Source organism: Fukomys damarensis, unplaced genomic scaffold (genome assembly GCF_012274545.1).
Source record: "Fukomys damarensis isolate Sample0158 unplaced genomic scaffold, DMR_v1.0_HiC HiC_scaffold_12, whole genome shotgun sequence".
Classification (NCBI taxonomy): Eukaryota; Metazoa; Chordata; class Mammalia; order Rodentia; family Bathyergidae; genus Fukomys; species Fukomys damarensis.
This window is the reverse complement of record NW_022900924.1, coordinates 43,802,847-43,821,562: the sequence shown is the minus strand read 5'-3', so window position 1 is coordinate 43,821,562 and position 18,716 is coordinate 43,802,847. Positions and strand designations below refer to the sequence as shown.

Sequence of the window (18,716 nt, the reverse complement as noted above, 5' to 3'; positions counted from 1 at the left end):
TCAAAAGCAAAACAAAACCCAAAAAAGGCCGCAAAAAGCTAACTATAGTGTAGTACCTTTTTAGAAAGCTCTGAAACAAATTATTATGTTGTTTGAGTCATCATAGGGATGTGATTAAACCAAACTAACAAGAAAAAAATAATAAGCACTATTCAAAATTATGGTTACCTTCTGGTAGTGCTTAATACTTGGTCCAAGGAGAGCAGGATCAGGGAAAAATACATAAATGAAACTTTAATTACTGATGAATGTTTTATATATGGTCTTAGTAAGTTGCATGATAGATTGACTAGTACTCGTTACGCTCTTATAATTGGCAACTCATGTATTCCATGGAGTTTTTTTTTTATAAATATTAACTAGGCATGGTGACACATGCCTATAATCCCACCACTCTTGAAAGGCTGAAACAGGAGGATACCAAGTTTGAGCCTACCTGAGCATCTTAGTGAGTTAGTAAGACCCTGTCTAAAAATAAAAACAAGAATGGCGGCAGATGTAGTTCAGTGCAAAGGCCTTGAGTTCAATCTCCACTGCTAACAAAAAAAAGTGTGATTTATATACTAGTTTCCAATTGCCATATTATAATAAAAGAATGAGTAAATTATATTAAAAAGGTAATTGCTGGAATCCTTTCCTGTGACTTATTTGTGGAGCTTGGGCTCAGACCCAGGGCTCAGCCCTTTGCTATACTCATTTTTTTTTTCTTCTTTGTTTTTTTGTCTCACTATGCAATTCAGACTGGCCTTGAATGTCCTATATAGCCCATTCTGGCCTCAAACTCACAGCAACCCTCCTGGCTCAGCCCCCTGAGTGCTGGGATTTCAGGCATGTGCCACCACACCTGGCATTTGCTGTACTCTTGAGAAAGCTTATTTCAACTTAAGAATTTAATTTTTTTAAATATTGTTCCATAATTGATGGGACACAATATTTTCTTTTTATCAAATTTTTCAATATTAACATTTTACAAATGCCAAATTAATAAATTATTTTTCCTAAATATTTGAGCAGCTGATAAAGTCATCTGTAGTTTTCGTTACTGATATTAATTCTGGAAATGCCGTTAATTCTAGTTTTGTGAACAAATGGAAGAAATAATTAACTGATGAAACAAATCTGCCATGGAGTTTGTTTTTCTAAGTGTTTGGTCAAAAAGAATTTTTTTCCTCATACTGAAGATTGAACCCAGGGAACGTCTGACCTGTATCCATATCTCTCTTGCTTTTGTTTTGAGATTTAGTCTTGAATAAGTTGCCCAGACTGGCTGGAACTTGTGCCCCTCTTGCCTCAGCCTCCAAAGTAACTGAGATTATAGGCATACACCACTGTGCCTAGCTAAGAATCTCTCTTAATGTTTGCTCTCTGTTATTTTAGAGCAGCTCTCTAGATTTGCCTTCATTTTAGAAACTCAGTAATACAGGTTGTCAGCTGGGTGTGGCGGTGTATGCCTGTAATCCCAGCACTTTGTGTGGCTGAGGCAGGAGGATCTCAAATTCAAGTTCCACCTGGGATAGCATAGTAAGACATTGCCTCACAAAATAAAAGGGGTAAAAGATACTGCTCAGTGGCATAGTACCCCCAGTACCACAAAAAGTGTGTGTGTGTGTGTGTGTGTGTGTGTGTGTGTGTGTGTGTGTTCTTAGTATTGGTTGATTTTATTGCAAGATGGAGTCTGTAATGTCGAGGCTGGCACCCATTTAAAACCATAGCTACCAATTCCTCCTGCCTCAGTCTTCCAAGAAGCTGGAGCAAAAGTGTGCACCCCCACACCCAGAAGCATTTTTAAAATTTATCCTACACACTTTACCAAATCTGATTTAATCTCAGAACAACTGTACAACTTAGTGTTATTAGCCCCTTTGGACAAATAAGACTGAGAACCAAAAACTGCCCAAAGCAAAATAGACAAATACAGAACTACAATAAAACTCCAATAAGTCAGGCCACAGCAGTCAAACCTACAGCAGTCAGTTTCCAAAACATGTGTTGGCATCATCCAACATACTGTGAAACACATGGTCATTTTCAATTTTCTGGAGGTCTCATTTAAAAAGTAAAGGAAATGCCAGATATAGTGGTACATACCTGTAATCCCAGCACCAAAGCAGCTTAGGTAGAAGATTTGCCACAAATTCAAGGCCAGCCCGGATTTGACCCCATCTCAAAAAATAAACCAAAAAAAAAAAAAAAAAAAAGGCAAGTTGGATATGATAGCACATGACTGAAATCCTAGCTCTTAGGAGGCTGCAGCAGGATTGTGAATTTCAGGCCAGCCTAGACTACATAGCAAGACCCTGTCTCAAAAAATATTTTTCCTCCATAATTTTGAAAGAAATAAGAAATAGGTAACGTATAAATAAACCATTTCCATTACACATCACTTTTGTTATTTTTGTCTTATTTAGTACAGAATTGTCCTTAGTATTATTTCCCCACTATAGTACATTGTTTAATTATCTACCATTTCAGAATCCCATGTTTATTTCAAATTGATGAATACTACCATAACAAACAATTATGGACTTTTTTTTTCCGAGTCTAGAGCCCTATTTGATTATGACAAGACTAAAGACAGTGGCCTTCCCAGTCAAGGACTAAACTTCAAATTTGGAGATATCCTTCATGTTATTAATGCCTCTGATGATGAATGGTGGCAAGCCAGGCAAGTCACACCCGATGGTGAGAGTGAGGAAGTCGGAGTGATTCCCAGTAAACGCAGGTAAATATGTTTAACTTGACTTTTGAAAGTAGGACATCAACAACCTAAGTAATTGCTGTTTCTTTACATTTCTTTTACTCTGTGTGATATAGCTGAACCTAGAGGACCTTCTTCTGAATGACATTAGCCAGGCACATACAGATAGGCATTGTGTGATCTCACTTTTATACGAAACCCGAAGTAGGCAATCAAGTGGTTGTTATTAGGATCTAGAGAGAGGAGGAATGGGAAGGTTTTGGTCAGTGATGCAAACTTTCAGTTGTGCAAGATGAGTTGGTTTAGGAAATCTAATGTTTAGCATAGTGAGCCATATGTAACAATATTCTACAGTGTACTTGTAGTTTGCTGAGAAGGTAGGTTCTGAAGAGTACTTACCTCCCACCAAAAAAAAAAAAAGATAACTGTAAGGTGATAGCTTGATTGTAGTGATTTTATAGTGTATATGTATATGCCATTGAAGTATATGTGTATATGACATCTAATTATATACTGTACTTCATAAATGCACAGTTAATAAATTTTAGCTGGATGTTGTAGTGTACCCCTATAATCCCAGTACCTGGGAGGCTGAGGCAGGAGGATCATTGTGAATTTGAGGCCAGCTTGGACTTCATAGTGTGTACAAGGTTCAAGATCCTGTCTCAAATTAAGTTTAAAAAATAAAAATAAATTTTAAAACACCAGTACAGCTGAATAAATGCAGAAGTAGTTATTTTATGCTGTTTCTTATATTGTGCTTTGCAGATGTCTATAACCCATGTCACAACTAGAAAATATGATGTCTCCAAATAGAAAGTTCTTTAAATCTCCTACTAATTGCTAAAAGCAAAATGAGTGTATTTTAAGTGACTGTGCCATGTGTCTATACCAGTGAAGGAAAAAAAGTATCAGTAATTTTCCTATGGAGGCCTTAAATTTCTTATTATATGCATTGACTCCTTTAGATTTAACTTATCAGGGTAAATGTAGGGGTGTTTGTTTGTTTTAGTAATGTTTAATGGTGTGTTCCGCATCTCTTTTTTCTTATTTTAGACCTATTGGTGCAGTCTTCCTCTTTACTTTTTAGCCATTCATTTTAGTGGTTTATTTGTGCGCATTTACCATCTAGTGGCAAAAGCGGTTAAGTGCAGGCTGATTTTGAAATGGATGATCTCAGTTTACCCTTATAAGGTCTCAGAAATGTTCACTGTCTCCACGTCTGCGAAAAAGGTATTAAAATGTCAGTTCAAGGGCTGGGGATCTAGCTCAGTGGTTCCAGTGCCTGCCTCACAGGTGCAAGGGCCCGAGTTCGATCTCTGGTACCCAAAAAAAAAAAAAAAAACCTGTCAGTTCATAATTCTCCCAAGATAGCTTCTTTATGAGGTCTAATTTATCCAAGGCATTGCCTAAAAGTCCTTTTTTAAGGACTTTTTAAATAATTTTAAAAGGGCTAGCAAAAATTGTGATGTTTATTATAGCTAGTTAATGCAGTTGAGGTCAAGTTCATAATGCATTAAACAAGTTCTTAATGAATTTGATTTATACTTATTTTGTTGGAGTCACTGTAATTGGTAAATATACCAACTCATGTAGTATTTATTGACCTAGATATATTTGTCAAAGAAAGTAGTATCTTGTTTTGTTTTGTTTTGTTTTTGCGGTGCTGAGAATAAAACTAGGGCCTCATGCATGCTGGGCAGGGCTGTACCACTGAGCTACACTGCCAGCCCAAGAGTGGTATTAAATATTGCAAGGACTTGTCATGTGATTGTGGGGTTTATAGTTTGTTGGCTAGATCCAAATACTAGCAAGATCCAACTTTGTGCGGTCTCATATTGGATGGCAAAGCCCCTTTGAGACAACCAACCCCTTAGCACACTTTTTTCTGGAATAAAATATGCTGTGTTTAAAGTTCAAAAACACTACCCTGAGAACCAAGACCTGTCATGTAAAGGTACAAGATCCCAATGATGAACATAACTGTGCTGTATACCTAAAATGTATCAATAAACTCAGTGAGGGGAAAAAAAAAAAACACTACCCTGCACCTTCCTGAGTCTGTTAGATACCTCCTGTCATATTGTATAGGAGGTAAACGTGTGCCTATAGCCAGTGAGAAATGCCACTCACTTTGGTGAAAGAGAGAAATAATCCAAGAGGTAAGTCTTGAGACCTCTGCCAGTCCCAAAATTCATGAATATAGCACTACAGAAATAATTTTTCCCCCACAAATACAGTATGAAACCACAACTGATTATGCTACTTTTTTTTTTTTTGGTACTGGGGATTGAACTCAGGTCCTTGTGCTTGTGAGGCAGGCGCCGGAACCACTGAGCTAAATCCCCAGCCCTATGCTACTTTATTCTTAAATGTATTCAAAATTTATTTTTCCTTAATTAGAACTATCTCCTGCTTAGAACTCTTCTAATAGTAGCATGAAGAATTATGATTTCTAAATTCTTGATTCCGTAAGCACCCAGACAGGCTTATGAATTATTCATGCCGTGAACTATCAGGCTTGCTCTGGAATAATAACATGAGTTTTAAGTTCATCATTGTAAGGTTCTGCTGTACCTACAGTAAAACAGTGTAGCTGATAATAAAGAAAATACATTTATTCATAAACTATTTTGGTAGGTTCTTCTGTGATATACAAATAATTACAAATTGAAATCTGAGAATTTTATAAAATCCTAACAGATGAAAATTTGCAAGATTCATATTGATATTATATTCTGCATGAAAATTGGTTTTAGTGTTATATTTTATTTCCTTGCATATTTTGAACAGTTAAGTGCATATTAGAACTTTAGTGGGGTTCAAAATTCAAAAGTTCTGAAAAAAAACTCATACTTATCCTTATTCCCAAGCATCTGTTTCACCTTCATGGGGATAAGGCAGGTTACCTGTTCCTATGTAGCCTTCCAAAAATACTTTAAAACTCTTATTTTTTATATTATAACTAGTTGCTGTATATACTTACATATGTCATTGGAGTTAAGCTTAATTTATTTCCAACCTACTTTTTAAACTTTCAATTTTGCCACATTTGCTTTCTCTATCACACTTAATTTTTAGCATCTGTCTTCTATCCTAACTAATATTTAAAATTAAAAACATGGAATACCTGGAAATAACTAAACTCAGAAATAGTGCCTCCCAAAGCTTTTAATATAATTACGGACTTTATAAGTAAGTATAATCACATGTACTATACTTTGCTACTTCATAAATGGTTTTTATATTTCATGATACAATGAATCCTTTATTTTCCCTGCAATTCTAATTAATTTTAGGATGTAAACCTAGATGACTTCTAAAGATTGTAGAATATAAAGATGCCCATTTTAAAGGTATCAGTTCTGGCACTTTTACTAAGACTATATATATATTTCACTTAAAAAAAATAATATTTTGGCTAGCATGGTGACATGTGACTGTAGGCACAGCTGTTCAAGAGACTGAGGGAGGAAGATCAAGAGTTTTAGGCCAAGGGTTTTAGCTCAGTGGTTCTGCTGCCTGCCTCACAAGTGCAAGGTCCCAAGTTCGATCCTCAGTACCAAAAAAAAAAAAAAAAAAAAAGAGTTCCACACCGGCCTGGGTAACAGATTTCATCTCAAAATAAAAGGAAAGAAACCAAGCATGGTAACACAGGCCTGTAATCCCAGCATTCAGGAGGCTGAGGCAGCAGGATCACCGTAAGTTTGAGGACAGCCTGGGCTATATAGTGATTGAAGAGGCCAGCCTGAACTACAAAGACCCTGTCTCAAAAAAAACAAGAAGAAATTCTGGGAGCGAAGGATGTAGCTCATTGGTTGAATGTGTGTGTGGCATGTATGAGGGCTTGTGTTTAATTCCCAGCACCTAAATAAATAAGCTGCTTATTGAGGCAGGCATGGTGGTCCATACCTATAATCCTAAAACTTCAAAAAGCTGAGGCAGGAAGATGATAAGTTTGGGCCCAGCCATGGCAGTTTAGAGACCTAGCAAGATCCTGCCTCAAATAAAGGACTAACTGGATAGCTCAGTGCAAAGTCCCTGGGTTCAGTCCCCAGTACCATGAAATAAATAAGAAGTATGTAGCCCGGTGTGGTGGCGCATGCTTGTAATCCCAGCACTTGGGAGGCTGAGGCAGGAGGATCGCTGTGAGTTTGAGACCAGCCTAGGCTACATAGTGAGTTCCAGGTCAGTCTCAACTACATAGTGAGACCCTGTCTCAAAAAAAAAAAAAAGAAAAATGTGTGACTATCTGTACTTTGACAGAGTTGAGAAGAAAGAACGAGCCCGGTTAAAAACAGTAAAATTCAATTCCAAAGCCAGAGGTGATAAAGGGGTGAGTACTTGAAATCTCTTATTTCTAGAAGTTAATAATTGTAAATAATAGACCTTCTCATAATGCTTGAGTTGTGTTAAAGTGAAAATGATTTTGTCATAGGGATTAAATGAATAGTTTTTACTCTGTGCTTTACAGAAGTAGTAAGCATTTATTAAATTAAAGCACCTATTTCACAGACCTTTCCAAATTATTACCATTATCATTTGATATATTCTTAACAACCAACCTACTTTTGGTCAGGATTATTTTTATAATGAATTATCAATGACTGTTACAGGTCACCTCAAAATATTAACTAAGTCATAGTGTAAGTTTTCAAGTTGTTGAAAGTGAATTCATAGACATTTCCTTGTTTTATATGCCCTTAATTCTGGAAAGTGTTCTTAATAAACTCTTACGTTTTAAATATTGGCATCAACATGAATCTTTATTTGGCAGGAATAAAGAAGGTGACAGTTTTATAGATGACCAAGAAACATATCTAAATTCCTTCATATATATTTTAGATCTGTTTTTAGTTTTCATGTACTTCTCTTTTTGCTTGAATAAAAATTTTGAGTTTGAAGACATGAGAAAGATAGTTCTGGCCTCAGTTGTACTTGATACATAATTCCTGATTATCGTGAACTGCCTGCAGTGGCATCTTCTAAAAGTTAACCTGAAGAAGCCAGGTGTGGTGGCACATGCCTGTTTACCCAGCACTTCGGAGGCTGAGGCAGGAGGATCACTGTGAGTTTGAGGCCAGCCTGGGCTAAATAGTGAGTTCCAGATCAGTCTTAACTACATAGTGAGACCCTGTCTCAAAACACCCCCAATAAATAAATAAATAAAGGGCTGAGAGAGGCCTGACCACATGTTCTGGTGTAATACTTTTCACAGCTATGTTTTGTCTCATGTTGTTTTGTTTTGTTTTTTTAATCTAAAGTATAATTTTATAGGTCTTTTGATTGTATTTGAAATGAATGTGAAAATTCATTCAGCAAATAAGTTTACTCTCTGTACCTCTCTGATACCACTGAGCACTTAAACATAAAAGTTTAAAACTTAGAAAGAAGATCCTTGGTCCAGGAAATTAAATCTGTGTAGATTGTATAATATATTCAATTTTTTGGAAATAATAAATTCTTTTAAATTGTAGCTTTCAGAAAATACAGAATTGTATGAAGCAATATGTAAAATAGAAATTTTTATTAGAGGAAAAATTCCAAGTAAATCCTCATGATTTGAAATAAGTGCAGTGCTTTTTGTGCTTGTTTTATGTATGTCTCTAAAATTACTTCAGTACACTGCATCATCAACAAATTGAAGAAGAGGTTGCATGTTGTAACTTTTCTTTTGTACTATAAGAAGTTAACTGAATTAACGACATATTTAAACCTCAGTCTTGTTCGTTGACTGTAACCAACTTTATAAAATCACTGTGTTCTAACACAGCACCAAAAGTATGCATGATAACTGAGTGGGGTAAAACTACGCTTGCCATTGATACAGAACTGCATTTCTTCCTGTAATACCATTTTATGTCCTATTCCTCCTTTGCTTTTCCTCACATGGTGATTTGTGGTAATTTTCACAACAGACATAACATTTCAGCTTTTCATTAACATTTTTAACATTCATTTAGCTATTTTTAAATACTACATACTGAAATCATATATATATATATTTAGCTACTTAATGTATATATCGTGAATTTGTGATATTTTATGTTTATTGCACTTACAATGTGGCATTGATGACAATAAATTGATAGGGTATATTTATTGCAAATATGCAAAAACTGGAGATAGCATAACTCTTCAGTTTTGTATTTTCCCTACACATTTTTATCTTGTTCGCTTGTGCTGTTTTTATTTTCACTTTTAACAAATTCTTCACTTGGAAGTATTAAATGTAATACAGTTAATACATTTCTTAACTAACAAGCATTTCTTTCTGAACTGTATTGATATCTTTATGGTATCTCATTTTGGCTAACTGCAAAGATACCAAGAATCAAAACATTTTAAACTTCATGTTTCTTTTGGTTGTGTGCTGTGAAACTGACTCTGACCACGACATATGCAGTAAGACGAGTAAATAACATTTTATAAAACACATACCATCAGTTTTATTAGATATCAAAAATCACTGAATTCAAAACTAGTAATTCCTATGAATGGAAATATTTAGAACTTTCCTAAATTAGATTACCATAATTTTTTCTCTACTGAAACTTAAAATTTCTCTTTCTCCCTTCTAAAATTGGAGTTTAAGCAAAGATTTTTATTCAAATAATGCTACTTGACAGTTTATAAAATAATTGCAAACAGATTCTCCATGAGCCTTCTCTCATCAGCAGAATTTTTAACTTCTTAAAGTTCTGTCATCTAGTTCCTCAAAGCCTTCAGATGTTAAGATTGAAGTCAAGACAGTCTGCTTAGTAATGAATTATGAATTGACTAATCCTGAATTATTGATATGAAAGATAAAAATTAAAGTTTAATATTTTTGTAGAAACCCTTTTCAAAATAAATCCTCTCAGTCATACAGTTGTAACTAAAAGTCACTTTACTTCAGCACCTCAATCACTGGCATTGCATGGTTAGCACTAAGGGCTGAACCCACACGCTCCCACACGGGGCACAGGAGTTGCCCTTCCCTGTGGAGCATGCGTCCCAGAACCCTCAGTGGATGCCTGAGACCGTGGATACACAATGTGTTGCCTGTAGTTACTTACCTAAATAACATGTAATACATAAGTCAAGCATAGTAAAAAAATTAACAATAATAAAATAGAATAATTGTAATTTTATACTGATATAAATTTTGGGAAAATTTTTCTAGCCTTTGCATTTTTCCCACTCTCCCAAAAAATAATAATAATTTCTACTGTCACTGATAGGTGGGGCTATTTGCTGTGACAGAGAAATTACAAAAGAAGCTGTTCCTCTTTAAGAGCCTTGTCATTCTTAGTGCTACATGGTTTCAAATTGTGAATGCACACAAATGGGTCATTGAAGGGAAATAATTTGTTTCCAACATCTGTGCAGTGAGACATAGGAAATCACCTGCCCAGTTCCCTCGCAATGATTTTTGTATAAACTTTTAGAATCTTAATTACCTTTGTGGCCTTGGTGAGCACTAGACTTCATGCAGGATGATGACAGTGCTTTGGATGTGGTTCTCTTTTATATTGAGACACTGATGGGGCAGCTTTGAAAACAAACAAATCAGTTGTAATGAGATAGCAATGATAAAACTTTTCCTGGACTGGATGCCTGATGAACTTCATAGTTTCTTACCATTTTCTAATTCATGCCATAGGCACTTACTTGTCTGACCCCGCCCCACCCACCCCCCAAAAAAAGAAGATTGTTCTAAAACAGCATTACCAACTTTCTCTCATAATTATTTTGGTTTACTTTTTTTATAATGCTTTTCTGTTAGCTTTTTGTAGCCACAAATAAAAGGTAAAGGAAAAAAGCTCATTAGAACAAAGTAAAATTAAAATTGCTAACTAATGCATAACAAATTATTGAGCAGCAAATTTTCGCTACCTAGATATGGGGTGCACTGTAATCCCAGCTGCTTGGGAGTCTGAGGTAGAAAGATTGCCAGTTCAAGGGCTGGGATTGTAGCTCAGATGTAACCTAGCATATATGAGGCATGGGTTCAGTCCCCACTTCTTGGGGGAAAAACTTGCTGTGGAACTCGTAGTATTTTATTTGGAAGTTTTTCTAGAAAAAAAAAGGATGCATTAAAAACAAGTATTAGCTTGGTTTGTGCTATAGTAGTGATCTGATCTGCTCCTTAACCTTTTTTGTCAAGTAGCATTTATTTTTTTAAGGTAAATGAATTAGAGTCTCCAAATTTAAAAAATATTTTCATTTGCAAAATGTTAGGAAAGTTTATGCAGAATTCAAAATTCACTGTGTATGTGAATAAAGTGAAAGTCATACAAACTGCACCCTGTGGTCATAGGAGTCAGCTTCCACAAAGCTACTAGGCTGGGCCTTTGTACACACAGACAGTAGACATCCCTTTGTTTTGCCCCTCCTTCTCTTCTTCAGCAGTCATTCAATGACAAGCGTAAAAAGAACCTCTTTTCCCGAAAGTTCCCCTTCTACAAGAACAAGGACCAGAGTGAGCAGGAAACAAGTGATGCTGACCGTAAGTATGTGGATCCAGTGGTCAACTGAAGATAAATGTAGAGGGACCTACTGCCCTGCAGTTGGTTGTTACCATGGAGACAGTTTCAAGAGCTGCAACAGGTTACTATTGTCTTAACAGGAGGAAACTTAACAGGTATAAATTAATCTATATGCCAGTCTTAACTCTGGCGCCTGAAGAATTTTCAAGTTATATTCTTATAACTTAAACATATAAAGAAGTAAATAAAATTATTTGAAATAGATTTTTTTAATGTAATACATTCAAAGAATATTTTAGAAGAAAAACATAGATACCTAATTTCTAGATATAGCATTGCCAGTCTGATTCTAGTTCATCTGGAATCATTCCGTTTTATCCTATTTCTTTGTTAGATATAGACAATGTGAATTTTACTTTAAAATAGCAAGAAATGGCCTAAAAATTTGCCTGTCTACCCTAATCAGTCACAAAGCCAAAATTTTCATTCTTTTGTAGATTACATGTATCTGGTAGCTCATTCTCAACTTTTAGAAATCTTTAAAAATGCTCTGTAAGATGTGTATACCTGTAATGGTCTTGGAACTGTCTCTTACTGTAGCACCAATTTTATGCATTACTGACAACTATTTTCTTTGATTATCTTTTTATTGCTTGCTCTCTGGGGACTACTCTCTACAGGAGATCCCTGACGACTTGGGATCAAAAGGCCTGAGTAAGTGATCAAAATACTCCCAAGTTATGTTTTAACCTCCATCTACAAACCTACCTTGTTCAGATTCATTTGAGATTCATGGTAGTAGTGCCCTTTTGGCATGAGGAGGTGTGTGATTTAGACTGCTTTTAGACTTTTCCATGTTTACAACATGCTTGGGATTTTATTTCTGTAACACATACTTTTTATTTTTGTTGTGCTCCATTTTTTTACATGTCACTTTTGTAACTTTTATGGCAGTTACTTTTGCTAGTGATTTTGTTAAATACGGAGATTTCTTATAGGTTTTTTGTTTTTGTTTTTTTTTTTTAAGTTGGGAATTTAGCTCAGTGGCACTGCACCTGCCTCACAAGTGCAAGGTTCCCGAGTTCAAGGCCTGGTACCAAAATAAAAAGTTTTTTTATTAAATACTACTACCTGCCCTTATTATTAGAATGTAGAAGTATGCTTTCTTAGAGTTTTATGTCATCCTTTATTTGTTAAAATAGTTACAGCCAATTTTATGTGTTAGAAAAGTATAGCTGTGCCAGAGTTGGGTGTTGCACCCCTTTAATCCCCAACACTCTGGAAGGCTGAGGCAGGAAGATCACAGGTTCAAGCCCAGCCTGGCCATCTTAGCAACTTAATGAGACTTTATCTCAAGCTTTAAAAAAAAAGTGTGGCAATGTAACATTCGCATATATACATGGCTATAATCTAAAAATATAAAACAATAGATTTTAATTATTAGAGAATAAGTGCAGGCATAGAGTTCAAATCACAGTTTGGAGAAGATTGTGTACTTTTTAAAGAGATTATAAATTATGAGATGAATTATAAGAAATACTCTCCTTTGTTTTTCTCCCCCCGCCCTTTGTTTTTCTTTAACCAAGATAGTTTTGGTCTTTTCTTGCTGTTAATTTTCTAGCCAGTATTTAATCTTCATAAAAAGTTTAGCACAGAATCTGATTATATAGAAGCCAATCAAGAAAAAAGTAAAAAAAAAAAAAAAGTAAATTTTCAAATAAATACATGAATCAAAAAGTCATTTGAGGGCCAGGGATTTAACTCAGTGGCACCACACCTGCCTCACAAGCAAGAGGTCCTGAGTTCGATCCCCAGTACCGCAAAGAGAAAAGGGGGAAAAAGCCATTTTAACCATTTTTTTTTAATTTGGATATTTTCAAATTACTTAACTATAAAAATTTGCCAAGTATTATTAAGTAATTTTAGGTGACAGTGTCACTTAGTCATTTTCTCATCACTGGGACAATGCCAACACCCACGACTTGAGAGGACAGGTTTACTTTGGCTCACAGTTTCAGTCTGTGGTCAGCTGTATCCAAGGCAAAAACAGAATGGCAGAGGAAAAGCTGCTCAACTCATGGCAGGTAGGAAGCAGAGAGAAGGAAGGAGCCAGAGAGAAAGATCCGCCCTTCCAGGTCCACTCTAGTGACTCCTTCACCCAGTCCCCGCATCCTAACAGCACAAGTAGCCGTGAACTCAGTAGTGGGTGACTCTACTGCTGAATATACTCGCCATCCAATTACTTTCTACATTCATGAGAATTTGGAGGGGATAGCTTAGACTTAAACCGTAGCACAATGATTCATAGAAATAATCCTAAAGAGCCTATTTTTTTCTAAGTGATTCTTTCCATTTGGATTATTAAGCATTTTGAAAACTTATTTCTCTGATTCCTTGATCATTAAGGATATAGCCAATATCTTCACTTTCTAAGATCTACATTAATATTAAATTTTACAGGATTTTTTCCTGATTAATGGTAATTTTATATTAGAGTTTTAATAAAGTATAAATAACTTGACTTTTATTCAACCTTAATGGTTTAGGTTTGTTTAAGACAGTAGGTCTCATATATAATTATTTCTCTTAGACATACTTTGTTATTTTTATACATGTGCCATTTTAGAATTTAAGAAAGGCCACAGATTTCCTATCATGGGTGGCATCCACTTTTTAATCTCTTACACTTGGGAAAAATTATCAGTGAAAACCCTTTAAAACTGGAAATTATTTCCATGGATTATTGATTATATAGAATTTATTTTGAAGTTGGTATATATTAGAGACAGAAATGAAATTAGCAGCTTTTATCAAGACCTATGGAAAACTCAGAAAAAGGAACTAAATTAAGAATTTGGTTCCCACGTTGACATTGTTATGATACATGATAATTATACCTTAACCCTGTATGTCTGATTCTCCTTGAGAAGAGAAATAACATGATGAATGGTGGTTGATTATCAGACAGTGTTAATTAGAAAACAATTTTGATCTTTCTGAAGTTACTAAGATCAGTTAAATGATAGGTATATGTGCTTCACAGGAATTGAAAGAATATATTCACCTGGTGACTTAATGATTAGATCAAGATTTTATGCAGAAAATATTTAAGGAGACAAAAATATCAGTGAAATTGAAAATTAGTTATGATTTAGGTTACTGATTTGTATTTAGGAAACAATGAGAAGATTGTTTTTCCAAACCTAATTCTGACTAGCAGGACTAATGGAAGTCTAGGAGAACACAAGTCATTATACTTACTAAAAGCTAGAAATAGAAACCTGTCTCTGTAAATGTTATGCTGTAAGGAGACAGTTCTAAAGAAGCTTGAGGGAATAAGATTGGGTAAAAGTCCTTTAACAGAGACTAGGGTCGGGGATTTAGCTCAGTGGTTCGGGTGCCTGCCTCACAAGCACAAGGGCCTGAGTTCGATCCCCGGTACCAAAAAAAAAAAAAGTCCTTTAACAGAGACTAAAAGGAAATATAGCTCAATAGAAGACAATAGAAGAATAAAAAGTACTCAGAAGTGAAATCATGTCATACAGTTTCAGAAAGTGTACCTATGTATAATAAGCAACCTTTCCATTTTTACAATTTCCCATTTTGTAGAACACTTCGAAAACTTCTGTTAGTCCCATAGGTTTCCTATTTTTCTATCAATTTTATTTCTTATTCTATAGACTTATTTAAGCAGAATTGTGTACAGTTCTTAGATGCCAGAATCAAACCTATTATCATTTTTATTACAGTAAAATAGTAAACTAATATTGTATAGAGAAATAAAGAGAGAAATTGAAGAGAGAAAACAAAAGAGACATGTACACTCTATCAAGAATAGATGTTTGAGATGTTTGAGAAAGGTAAAACTTGATTTAGAGAGATCTGAAATACATGTGTTCAGTAAACGTAAATTTTAAAACTGAAAATTTTAAAAATGTATTTGCATAATATATGTCAAAGGGATGCCGGGCGTGGTGGCGCACACCTGTAATCCCAGCACTCAGGAGGCTGAGGCAGGAGGAGGATTTTTTTTTTTTTTATACTGGGAATCAAACTCGGGACCTTGGCGCTTGCGACAGGCAGCATCACTGAGCTAAATCCCTGGCCCCATCAGAGGGATAATAATCTTAACACTAAGCTCTATCAGTAAGAAACAGACTGTCCATTAGAAAACTAGACAAAGATTAAGGCAAGTGTGTTATCTGTCCATTACTTGTAGCAAACACCTGAAAATAACGAGCTTACAAAGTGAAAAGTGTTAATTGGCTCACAATTTTGGAGATCCTTTGACCTGACTAAGGGGCTGTGTTACTTTTCTTTTGCTGAGACAAAATATCCAACACCCATGGTTCTAGGAAGAAAGGTTTATTTGGCTTACAGTTTGTAGAGGTTTCAATCCATAATCGGCTGGCTCCAAGATAGGGTGGCAGAGGGGCAACAGTTCTTCATGGTCACAAAACTAACAAGGGACCTTAACAGCGTCTTTCTGCCCCTTTTATCCCATCCAGGCTACCAGGATTAGGACAGTGCCAAACCAGTCACTCAAATGTAGTGATTTAGTAACCACATGCCCTTAATCCCAGCATCACATATTGCAGATTCTGCCACCTTGGAAAAAGGCTGCATGAGGCTTTGAGGGGACATCTAGACACAGAGCACAAGCTGTGTTTGTGTTTCAGCCTGTGGCGAGCCAGTACATCTCATCAGGGATGCATGGTGGAATGAGCAGCTCACCTCCCAGTAGCCAGGAAGTGGAAGGGGGGAAGTAGGAGGCCAGGCTCCCACATCCCCTTCAAGGTCTCTCCCCCAAATGACCTAAAATGTGCCACCTCCCATTAGCATCAAGCTGAGGGGAACCAGATCTTTAACATAATAAGCAATGCAGAAATATTAACTCTCCCTAGTATCATTAAACAAAGTAACGTGTTTTACCTGGACTTCTATTTCAGAGGTGTTATGGAGTGGCTTCTTGAACATACTGTGACTAGGAATATGAATTCAATTGATAGAATCTTTCTGGGAAGAGTATCTTTTAGTCCACTAAGTCCTCTCCAAGGAAATTAGCCCGAGGACGTAACTGAAGATAGAGAAAAGATATATTAGAATGTTTACTTTAAAAGTATTTAGAAATAACAAAATTGAAACAGTTCAAAAATGTCTTACTCAAGGAATGGTTAATAAAGTATGACTTATCCATACCTTGTAGTATTGTGTAACCATTGAAATCATAATTTAAATGACATGGAAAATGCTCAAAATGTAAATGGAAAAAAGTAAAAGTATGAAATTGTACATATTGCCTCAGATATGCAAATAAAATATCTCAGGCTATTTTGAGTAGGGTTGTTTTGAACATTATTGAGCATGTCTTTTAGTGAGCATGTGTATGCCTTTCTTTTGGAGAAATACCTAGGAAAGGAAGGGTTGCTAGGTTATACATATCCGTATGTTCAGCTGTAGTGGGTACAGGTGGCCTTCCATATCCTACTGGTTCCACATCTGTTTATTCGACCAATCATAGATCAGAAATATTGGGGAAGGGGAAATTATATAAATGGCCAAAAAGCAAAACTTGAGCTTGCTGCATATATCATGTAAGTGAGAGGACATGTGGGCCCAGCCTTCTGTAGCCACCTGCCATTTCATAGATCCACCATCTCTCACCAGCTCTTGTTTGAGCACTGTTCGCTTCATATCCTTTTCATGTACCTTATAGTTAAGCCTTTTGATGGTTTGTGTTCACTGGACAGACTTTTCCTTGTCATTATTCCCTAAACAACACAGTGGAATAACTATTCTTGTGACAGTTACATTGTACTGGTTGTTATTAAGTAGTCCAGAGATGGTTTAAAGTATGTGGGAAGATATATATAGATTACATGTAGATACCGTATTGTTTTATGTAAGGGATTTTTGCATCGTCAGATTTTGGTCCCTCCCCCATCCCTAAGGATCCTGAACCAGTCCTCCCTAGACACTGAGATATAACTGTGCTGCCATGTAGGTCCCAGAGTACTGTGATCAGTTTGCCTACTCCAGTATGAGTTCCAGCTGCAGAAGATCGTTATCTATACTTGGTCTGTCTTGTTTCATTTTTTTCATTTTAGCAAGTCTAGTGGATGATAGAAATAATCGTCTTAGTCTTTTAATTTTCCCTTCTCTGATAAGTAAATTTGAACACCTTTTTTATGTTATTGACTGTTTTAATACCTTCTTGGCTGAAGTGCCTTCTGGAAGTTTTTATTGTTTTGCTTTTGTTTCCAAGGTATTGGGAATTGAACCCAGGTCCTCCAGCATGCTAGGCAAGCACTCCACCACTGATCTATACCCCCAGCTCAGGGATCAAGATTACAGTATTTTTAATTAGGAGGAGGGAAAAGCACTTTACCCTTCTAATAAGTTCCCAAGCAGTGATGATGGTCCTATCCCAAGGCCCATACTTTGAGATAAGTAAAAGAATATTTTGTAAGACCTTGTAAATTTTGATTGTTATATAGTCTTATTAAGAGTTCGAGATGAATAGAGGAAAATTTTTAATTGAAAAGTGATAACAGTAACTTTACTATTATATAATGTCAGATATGTTTGCTAGTAGAATTGTAAAAATTCCCCAAGTTCATTTATCCAGCGTTCACTATTATCAATTCATCATTAACTGATTTTGTTTCTTCTATACATCAACTTTGCCTCACCACAGTTTTTTTCTTTCTTTTATAAATATATGTTGCAGAGTGTAATATTATTCCTAATTTAAAGTAAGAAAACTTTTTAATGTTACATTCCTACTTTTGGGAATAAATTCAAGTAACTAGGACAGGTAAAAAGCTACATGAAATGAATGCATTTACCACTGTTGATGTTTGTGAAAACAGCTTAAAGCAAACTAAAGGAGGGCTGGGGATTTAGCTCAGTGGTTCCACCACCTGCCTCTCAAGCACAAGGACCCAAGTTCGAGCCCCAGTACCAAAAATAAAAAAACAAAGGTGAAACTAAAAGGGCCAGGGATTTAGCTCAGTGGCACATGCCTGCCTCACAAGTGCAGGGTCCTGAGTTCAATCCCCATACCCAAAAAATTTTAAAAAACTAAAATATCTAAATTATAAATGGTAAGGTAAATCATAATTTATTAGTCCAACAGAATATTCTACAATTGTGAATGATGTTTTGAGCTCCATGTAGTAAAGACCTTCTTTTTTAAATATAAGCTTTTAAAAAACAGATGTTTTTTTATATGTACTTGTCAGATGCTACCTGTAATTTTTAAAGATCTTGCTTTAACCATGATTAAGAAGTTACATCTTGTCTTTGCAGGTTAGAATAGCAGACATTTTCCACTACAGTCGCAATTCAGGAACTTTTTTTTTAACTTAAATTCTACTCTTTTCTGTTCTTTTGCATAGTGCTACTTGATTTGGGGAAACTCGGTAGGTAGGGATTATGGGTATAGCAAGTATCCTCGGACTTTTTTACCTTTTCCTAGGGGAAAAAAGTCTTTCTCTAACATTAGAAATTGAGGTCTCATTGGAAGGATTTTTTTTTTTTTTTTT

At 35.6% G+C, this 18,716-nt stretch overlaps 1 protein-coding gene across 25 annotated transcripts in view; it reads left to right on the top strand.

The window, feature by feature from the left end:
* The window catches only part of Dlg1 (discs large MAGUK scaffold protein 1), a 200,423-nt gene that overhangs the window by 166,337 nt on the left and 15,370 nt on the right, over window positions 1–18,716 (top strand). For 10 of the 25 annotated variants that reach the window (XM_019207498.2, XM_033762563.1, XM_010624042.3 and 7 more), the window contains 3 exons: window positions 2,546–2,722; window positions 6,965–7,034; window positions 11,850–11,883. In XM_019207498.2, coding sequence (XP_019063043.1) covers window positions 2,546–2,722; window positions 6,965–7,034; window positions 11,850–11,883 — 281 coding nt within the window. Of the gene's footprint in view, window positions 1–2,545; window positions 2,723–6,964; window positions 7,035–11,089; window positions 11,190–11,849; window positions 11,884–18,716 lie in introns of all 25 variants that reach the window. The other 15 variants (XM_033762562.1, XM_010624041.3, XM_010624038.3 and 12 more) reach the window with 2 other exon arrangements.